We start from the raw sequence: 8,922 nt of genomic DNA, 5'->3' as shown, positions 1-8,922 counted from the left end.
GATCACTTATTCACTTAAAGCCCTAGTAAACAATAACTATTCCGTCCCGGGTGTGAGCTGTCCGGGTGAGGAATAGTTGGCATCAATCCTGATTAGCTGTAACGCAGGATAAATTCCTAATTATAGACTTGAAAACCCAAACAAGAGACTCAGGGTCAGACTCGCCTTCCTTCATGTCCATTCTTTACAGTGATGGAATAGTTTTGGACCAGTACACTAGTATAGTCAGTCAACGATTTTCTGTTTCAAACTCTCTATCGTAGTTATCAAGGTCACGTAAAGTTCTGACTTTATCTTAAAGATTTTCACCCCTCGGATGGCCAAGATCCACCATCAACAACCTGCACCTTTGCCTCCTGGACTTCGTGACAAATATTACACCTTTTCATTTTATTCAGCCATTCATTCAGCCTCACGTTTGGACAGCTCCTCCTGTTTGCAACTGTTTTCATGTCTCTATTGTCTTGTATGTTTTGTGTTCCAGAATTGCTGGTTGATGGCGTTTCTACGGCAGACTGGCGACTACTGTCATGCCCAACACATTTAGGCCCAGTCAGCGTTGAGGATGCACCATGCCAACCTGTAGCCCCGAAACCTAAAAGATCTCAGGCCTCTGCCCTCTGAACCAGCCAGCTGATGGGGTAACAGGTGGAGCTTTATCACCGAACGCTAACAGGAAAGAGAAGGAACGAACCACTGATAGGAAGAGAAAAGAACTGAACAATTCAATAAAAAGACAGAGAGTGAGAGCCGGAGTTGACACTGTGAAGGATACGGTCCACTGATGGGGTAATATCAAACAGCAGGCCAACACTGGGAAGAATATTTTAAACTGCTGTAAACAGACTCCAAACAGGAAGTTCCACAAGAGTCAGGAGGTCCAGCAGCCACCTGGATAAAGGCACAGCGGATAACTTCTACAACTGGAGTATAAGGTGACCAGATATCCTCCATGCACTTCACTGGCTCTCTCTGATGCTTCTTTGTTAAGTCTGTTCTAGTTTGAACTGAGGTGAATGAGTTATTGATGAAGATGAATTTGCAAACTATATGTACTCAGCAGCAACTGTAGTGACTATTTAAGTCATTTCCGCACATAACTACTGGCATTTATTTGCATGGTTGCTGCACTTTGCATGCAAGGTGTTGCTTATTTTAAATTACTCAAGCTTTGTTCTGAAAAAAAAAAAAATTGGATGTAAATCACAAAAATAACAATTATTATAGGTCAACGGGTCCCCTGGCCACCATGAATCGCCCCGCTCCGGTAGAACTGTGCCACAAGAACATGAGGTTCCTGATCACACACAACCCCACGGACAGCACACTCAGCTCCTTCATAGAGGTAAGAAATAGGAATTTGTCTTCTCAACACATGCGTAAAGAATCATCTGTATATTCACTGTCTATTTCTATCAGGATCTGAAGCGTTACGGTGCCACCACAGTTGTTCGGGTCTGTGATATCACCTATGACAAAACGCCATTGGAAAAAGATGGCATCAATGTGGTGGTGAGCATGCAGGAAAACACACACCAACATCCTTTACCATAACTCAGATGCTGGGAAGCGTTCTGCTCTGATTTAACCAGGACTGGCCATTTGATGATGGCGCCCCTCCTCCCAGTAAGCTGGTTGATGATTGGCTGAATCTCCTAAAGAAGAAGTTTCAGGAGGATCCAGGGTGCTGTGTAGCTGTTCACTGTGTGGCTGGGCTGGGAAGGTGGGAGAGCTTAAGGAGATAAGAAGATGAAGATGCTAGTGACATGCATGTATAGACTGAGCTGACTGGAGTGTGTGTTTATTCATGCAGGGCTCCCGTGCTTGTTGCTCTGGCTTTGATAGAGAGCGGGATGAAGTATGAAGATGCTATTCAACTCATCAGACAGTAAGCGAATACAGTGTAAACTGTTGAAGCACACGGAATGAACGCGTCACATCTTAGATGACTAACTTGTGTCAATAGTGACACCTGGTGTCCAGGCTGTTGAATTCCGAATTCCAGGACTGTTTCTGTGTGTTGCAGGAAGCGCCGTGGAGCCATTAACAGCAAACAGCTCACCTACCTGGAGAAATATCGCTCCAAGCATAGACTCCGCTTCAAAGACTCTCACACACACAAGAACAAGTGTTGCACCATGTGAACACGCACACGCACGCGCGCGCGCGCGCGCACACACACACACACACACACATACACACACCACACACACACACCACACACCCAAATGCTCTCAGGAACTTAACCACTCAAGCCTTGTGTCACTGTAAGAAACTATCTGAATCAGTTGTTCCTAGTTGTTTTTTGGTGTGGTTTCTTTATAGCCTATAATAATAAATACATTTATTATACAGGGAGAGAATAATTTCCCTGCAGACTGCTGTAATGATCCATAGCTCAATGCTAAAACATAATTGCTTTTCAGATCTTTTTTAAATAGTTATAAAACACACACACACACACACACACACACACACACACACACACACAATGTTGAGTCAGGGCTTGTGTGTTTATGTTTATGAATCAGCAGAATATTTTTGGCAAGTGCATAGCATTCTTTTTAATGTCTTCCTGAACCTCCTCCCTCCACATAATTTTCATTATATACCTTTTGGAATTTGGTTTAATTTACTTTTCAGTGAGTTTTTCTTTGGGGTATATTTCTTTTTTTTAAATGATAGCTCTAAAGTCATTCTTGACACTGAAAAGAATGCATTCATCCTGAGATTCTACCATTATCTGCCACTGTGAAATTCTGCTTTCTATGTGTGATGGATAATTTTTAGTAAACACAATGATTTCATCTGGGTTTGTCACAGCCACTGTTCTCTTATTCATTGTGCTGAACTGTTTACATGTCATTGTGTGCATTACAGTATTGTATACTCTGTTTACACACACACCTGCAGAAGGAACATTCTTTCTCAACAGCTGCTTTTTCAAGCTAGAACTTTATAGTCTGAAAAAACAATGTTTCTACACAATATCAAATCAGCCAGCCAACCAACCAACCAACAACCAACCAACCAACCAATCAATCAACCAACCAACCAACCAACCAACCAACCAACCAACCAACCAACCAACCAACCAACCCTGTAGCTGCTTTTTACCTCTGAGCAACAGGGAACCACTTAACCCATTCATTTATTTGGAAAAAGGGGAAATCCTATATTCTATGATCTGCAGCATGGATGTTTCTGTTAACAGCATTACCCTATGTTAAAGCTTACCTTTGAGAAATTTCTAAATGTTGCTGTGCATCATCATTCAAATGTTTTAGATATTTATTTTGTGGTTAAGTTGATCTTCTATTTTTTTTCTTACGCAATGCATGTAACCTACTGCTTCTAATACTTTTTTCCATCAAAGTTCTTTCTGACAATATAGCATGCACACTTGCGTTTGTGATTTATTGAGCTTGGAGTCACCTTCTGATCCTCTGTGTTAAACAAACCGTAATGCCCTGAATAACAATTTGTGATAAAGGCAGACGTATGTAAAATACAACAAAGGGAATATCTTGTCTACCAACCCAATTTTTTAAACAAACTGAATAGACTGAAAATGAAGTGTATATTTGAATGTGTATGTTAAGGAATCATCAGATGTATTGTGACTGGGCACTTTTTTAATGTAAAAAGTAAATGCTGTAAATAAATGCACTTTATTCCAACATATGATTGTTCATGTTTTATGATTTTGTCCAGTTAAATCATTTTATCCACTTGTTTAAAAACACTCTTGTTGTTACCCAGTTGATATAATTCTATAGATTTTTACTGATTAAATATTATAATTTGAATCTCTTCACACTCTACGTTCTCCCTAATAAACCAAAAATAGGTCATTTCACTGAACTGTCCAGCGCCCTCTGTGGCAGGACAGTCCTCCTGCCACAGAGGGCGCTGCTATTTGACTGCACTGACGCTTCGCCCAATCTGCTTCCGGTATTTGGAAGGACCTGTTTGGCAGATTCGACAAAATTTTCAGCGTCCATAATGTTAAAATTTGATTTTAAATTCAACTTCCTACATGTATTTATTTAGACAATTGCTTAAAACGACACATTATACTGTGCATTTGTTTTTACAAATCTAAGAATGGATTTACCAGAAGCACGTAAGAATTTCTGCCTCTTCATCACGAATATGTTTATCGGGTCTGCATGTCAGTTGGACTCAATCAAAATAATAGCAAAGCTGATTTTTTTACGCTCCTATCTGCATTTTATTCTATGTTAGAATTTACACAGATGACAATATGTAAAGATTATGTTTTACGGTAAATGCAGGAACGTTTCTGGCTTAAAGTAATCCATTTTTGGTTATTTTAATGTGTTTTCCGAAATTCCAACGCTAAGGTAATAAGAGCTCAAATAATATTTGATTTATAACATTGATTTTGTAGTAATTTGCCCAATAGTGTATATTTCCTTTCCTACCATGCAATCTCAAACTAGCATACTATTTTTTGGTCTAGTTTAGAACATATTGACATGTAAATGAAATAGTCCAATACAAGGGCATATGTCCTTTTTTAAAAAATTTAAAAAAATGCAAGACCGATTTTAAGGTGTAGTGAGGAATAAATGGTTTTTTTTTTGTTTTTTGTTTTACAGCAGAACATAATGCATAGTACTTCTTTGGGCTGAATGATTGGTTTATTTTTTGCCAATGACACATTTCTTCTTCCACAAGCAGCTGGTTCTGTCTTTATGTGCCGACTGTGCAACCTCTTCTCTCCAAGTCACACCCAACTGTCAGCACATTGTTCCCAACTGCACCCTGAGCAGACCTTTGATGACATTATTATTGTCCTACAACCCCTTGCAGGAGAGCCTTTGGAGACACCGCAAGGTCATAATCATTTAATTATATATTATGGTTTGAATCTTGAATACATCTTCAAATCCGTAGTTATTATTTATTTTGAGATACAGCACTCTTGTGTTAGCTAAAAAAGAGTAGAATCCAGCATTATTATCCTTATATTTAATACTGCCTTGATGGCCGACAGTGAGTCCATTGAAGCGAAAACGAGGACGACCAAAAGGTTCTAAGAAAAAGAAGACGGAGCAGAAAGAATCCAAGGCAGACTCTGCCCAGTCACGCAAGGATACTGGTCAAAGCCATGAAGACATGAATAAGGAGGAGGATGGCAGGCAATGTAGTCTAATAAAAGCAGGTATTTAAAAAATTATAATTGTAACCTGTTGTTTGCAAATGTTAATTAGTGTGACAGAATAGATTCTTCACATGAATGCAAATATCACTATTAATATGGAATGTAGATACTTAGTAGCACTACCTATTTTAGCAGCTTTGGTTTCACCTGATTAAATAATTAGATGAAAATAGCATTTTAATGTATGTTTAACCATGTTATTACTATTTAGTAAACACAAACATGTCGAGAGAATTTAACATTCTGCAAAATGTCCTTTTTAAAAAGAAAGCCAGGATGGATCTCTGGCACTGGAATGTAGAAGTTGTCATCGCTCCTTCCGGAACAGACGACAGATCTTAAAACACATCTGCCTGGGAGAAGTGGAAGAGGAGAATGACGAAGAAAATGGTAAAGAGCAAATCAATTTAGAGGTAGATACTGTATGTTAGTATATGGCAAAGTCTTGTGAATAGAAAATTGTGATGGGACATTCTCCTTTGCAGGGAAAATCTCTGATGATGCTGGAGTAAAGGGTTATGGGAATTTGGGTCCTGGGGGAACAGATTCAAACCAGACACAACAAAAGTCAGCAAGACGAGGTTTCATAAGTAAGAAGGGTATGTGGGTCACCTGAGTTCTTGGCTCTTGATTTGTTTAAGCAACAGTTGCGGGTTTAATTGTATTATTTTTGTTCATGTAGAACATAGTAACCTAAAAACCTTGAAAACCAGCCAAAGCAGCATCTCCAGGGAAGGAAGCCTGTCCACAGGTAACAAAAAGTCAGTCGTCAGCGTTGTTCTAACAGAAGAGGCAACAATACCAGGTCAGTTTTTTTCTTTTATGTATAGATATGTATGCTTGTAAGTATACATTCATGTAAAATATATCTACTTATATTTGAGTTGCATTCAATTGCAACAGGTGTGTTTAAACTGGTTCCACTGGAGGAGCGAACAGCAGAAACAGACGTCCCATCCATCCATCTTCAAGATCAGGTAAAGACTGGAGTATAAAAAGTTTGATTCACCCATTTAGCTGTCCAACCTCACCCATTATAGTTCACATGCATTTGTGCTTGTGTATATTGTAGCTAACAGATATTTTGGATGTTGGATATAAAATTAATTTAAGTGTGGCACTCACAAAAGCAAAAAGTTGCCACTTATAAACTATAGGGTACATCAGTTTCTTTTAAAATGATTTCTATCAAAACAATGAAATTAGAAAAATAATAAATAAGACCACATGCAGTTTTACCAAATAGAAAAAATACATTTAAAATTCTCATCTTCTATATTATCTGTCTTTTATTCAGTCTTAATTATTTACTATTTAAAATGTACTAATTTCTTGATTTTTGTATGTTAATTTATTATATTTTTATATCCAGAGTCAGTCCGCAGAACCCGCAAGTAATGTGAATATTCATGAAGCTGGCACAGAAATGGATTTGAAATCAAGGTAACAAAACACACACATATATAAAAGTACATATTTCTTTTTTAATATACCATAATATGTAAGGGTCTTTGATATGAGTGTAATATAACCTGTATATTTTCCTGAATATTCTGCTGCTTTTTTCTCTTAGTAATGACGTCACCTGCACAAAAGTAACAACAACAGCGGCCAACAAAGGCTTCTCAGAATATTCTATCCAACAACACGCTACCAAGTACAGTATGAAATTTTCTTGCCAAATGCATTCATTATGCTTGTCAATAAATACAGCCTTATTATGATATATAATAACCGTTTTCCAGCAATGTAAAAGAACAGACATTTGGCTTTAATTTTCTTTAAGATTAGATTTAATGTAGATTTCTACTGATAACTGTGTTATTAGTACTGATGGCATTACCCATAAAATGTATTCACTTATAATCTCAATTTTGAAGAATGATTTACCATTAATGTACTGTTTCTCTCAGTTTCATCCACAGCCAGTTGAAGATCTTTGCCTGCGAGTTTTGTAACAAGATCTTTAAATTTAGACACTCACTGGTTGCCCATCTCAGGACACACACGCAGGAGAAACCTTTCCAGTGTCCACACTGCGACTATGCATCAGGCATCAAAGGTAAACCGGAACTTCCTGGTCAAACTGTTGGAACATAAACACTTATATGAACCAAACATGGATTAATGAATTTAAAAAATATATATATATAGTCGGACATGTGTCAATACGAAATCAACATTCAGGTTAGAATTGGTCAACTGATACCTTCTGTGATTCTCTGCTTCAAAGCTAATCTGAATGTTCACCTGAGGAAGCACACTGGAGAGAAATTCAGCTGCCAGCACTGTCCTTTCAAGTGCCTCAGTCCAGGACATCTCAAGGTAGTATTGTCATTGTTAATATCATGTTTTTGCGTAATTCTTGACTTGTTTTTCGTCGTATAACTTTGTGTTTACGTTGGTCTTCTGTTTTTCTTGTGAATTCAACTTGTGAGTGTTAAGATCTTAGTTGTTCATTCTACTGCAGGTGCATATACAGCGTGTCCATTTGAAGGTGAAGCAGCACTGCGGCTTCTGCGATAAGAAGTACTCGGATGTAAAAAACCTGCTGAAGCATATGGAGAAACAACACAATCTCAAAGACCCTGATGTGAACCAAAGTTACCAAAAACTCAGGTAGTTTTGATGTTATCGCTTTTATTTTACCCTTCTGTCCATACCAGCAACCTTCTGACTCCCCCTCTGTATAAACTTTTCAGGTTAAAAACCGTCAGGGTCTCAGACAGCTGCTCTATCACTGTCCAACCTGTAACCGTGGCTTTAAGAATCAGCTTGAGCGTGAGCGGCACCTGTTGGTCCACGCGCCCCATCGTCCCTTTGCCTGTCTTCTGTGTGATCATGCTGCAACCAAGATGGAGGCACTTGCTGCTCATGTCAAGAAGCACCTCTTCATATACGTGTGTTACATGTGCGAGGGAAAGTTTGTCAGCTCTCAGGGGATGACAGCTCATCTGAAAGAGTCACACACTGAGCAGGACCAGGATCAGGCCTTCACACACTGTATTAACAACAGCTACTATCTGATGCAGCCTGGAGAAAACATATGGGGCAATGAGGAGAGAGAAGATGCGAGGAATAGGATAAAGGAATGTAATACAGAGCTCAAGGGTGGAGATGATGGGAGAGTGGAGGAAGATGGAACATTAAAATTAGAAAGTGGAGTAGAAAATGGTGGGACAAAATCACTTTCCCAAGAAATGGAACAACACGGAGTATCATCTGAGACTCAAGTAACTGTACTCCCAGCTGATAAGTGCTCTAATGCAAGTACAACATCAAAAACAGCTGTGTCACTGGGTGTGAGCAATATATCATCAGCACCTCTCACAGAAGAACAAACTCAACAAAAAGAAAAGGTAACTGAACACGATGGTCAGACACAATCATTTTTTTTAGCTCCAGATTAGCTGTCAGGTCTATGAAACATTGCAATACTCTTATGATTGGTCTTTAATTATCTTTTGTTGTTAATTGTATGTCTGAGTGTTAGAAAGTAGTTCACTTTAAAAAAAATCTTTTCAGACTTTGTTCCTAACAATCTGGCTTGTTGTCTCTTCCCTGCTTAAATCAGAGTGCGTTCCAGCAGGTGTTTGCTTCCCTCCCAAAGACTCAGCTTAATATGGAATCTTTCCAACAGCTCAGGAAAATCTACGGAGACTTAGAATGCCAGTACTGTGGTAAGATGACCAAAGTTTGCTTTCTTTTATGTGAAATCCTGACACCTACCC

At 38.7% G+C, this 8,922-nt stretch overlaps 2 protein-coding genes across 2 annotated transcripts; both read left to right on the top strand.

Annotated features, from left to right (window-relative positions):
• The first annotated feature begins 95 nt into the window (after nt 1-95).
• LOC130521116 (protein tyrosine phosphatase type IVA 3) lies at nt 96-3,525 on the top strand. Its single transcript, XM_057024761.1, has 6 exons — nt 96-935; nt 1,228-1,345; nt 1,420-1,512; nt 1,593-1,723; nt 1,814-1,888; nt 2,027-3,525. Exons 2-6 carry the CDS (start codon nt 1,250-1,252, stop codon nt 2,142-2,144), a joined length of 513 nt encoding a protein of 170 aa, XP_056880741.1. The 5' UTR covers nt 96-935; nt 1,228-1,249; the 3' UTR covers nt 2,145-3,525.
• Nucleotides 3,526-3,941: 416 nt separating this feature from the next.
• LOC130521115 (zinc finger protein ZFAT-like) lies at nt 3,942-8,885 on the top strand (the record flags this gene model as incomplete). Its single annotated transcript, XM_057024760.1, has 14 exons — nt 3,942-4,126; nt 4,708-4,863; nt 5,024-5,191; nt 5,459-5,581; nt 5,677-5,790; nt 5,874-5,996; nt 6,095-6,168; nt 6,564-6,634; nt 6,765-6,848; nt 7,105-7,253; nt 7,425-7,516; nt 7,662-7,810; nt 7,893-8,550; nt 8,766-8,885. Coding segments are annotated over exons 1-14 (2,100 nt in total), but the record flags the coding sequence as incomplete, so codon positions are not given.
• Between the last annotated feature and the right edge of the window lie 37 nt (nt 8,886-8,922).

Source organism: Takifugu flavidus, unplaced genomic scaffold (assembly GCF_003711565.1).
Source record: "Takifugu flavidus isolate HTHZ2018 unplaced genomic scaffold, ASM371156v2 ctg708, whole genome shotgun sequence".
Lineage (NCBI taxonomy): Eukaryota > Metazoa > Chordata > Actinopteri > Tetraodontiformes > Tetraodontidae > Takifugu > Takifugu flavidus.
Note: the sequence above shows the minus strand (reverse complement) of the source record. Positions and strands in the feature narration are given on the sequence as shown.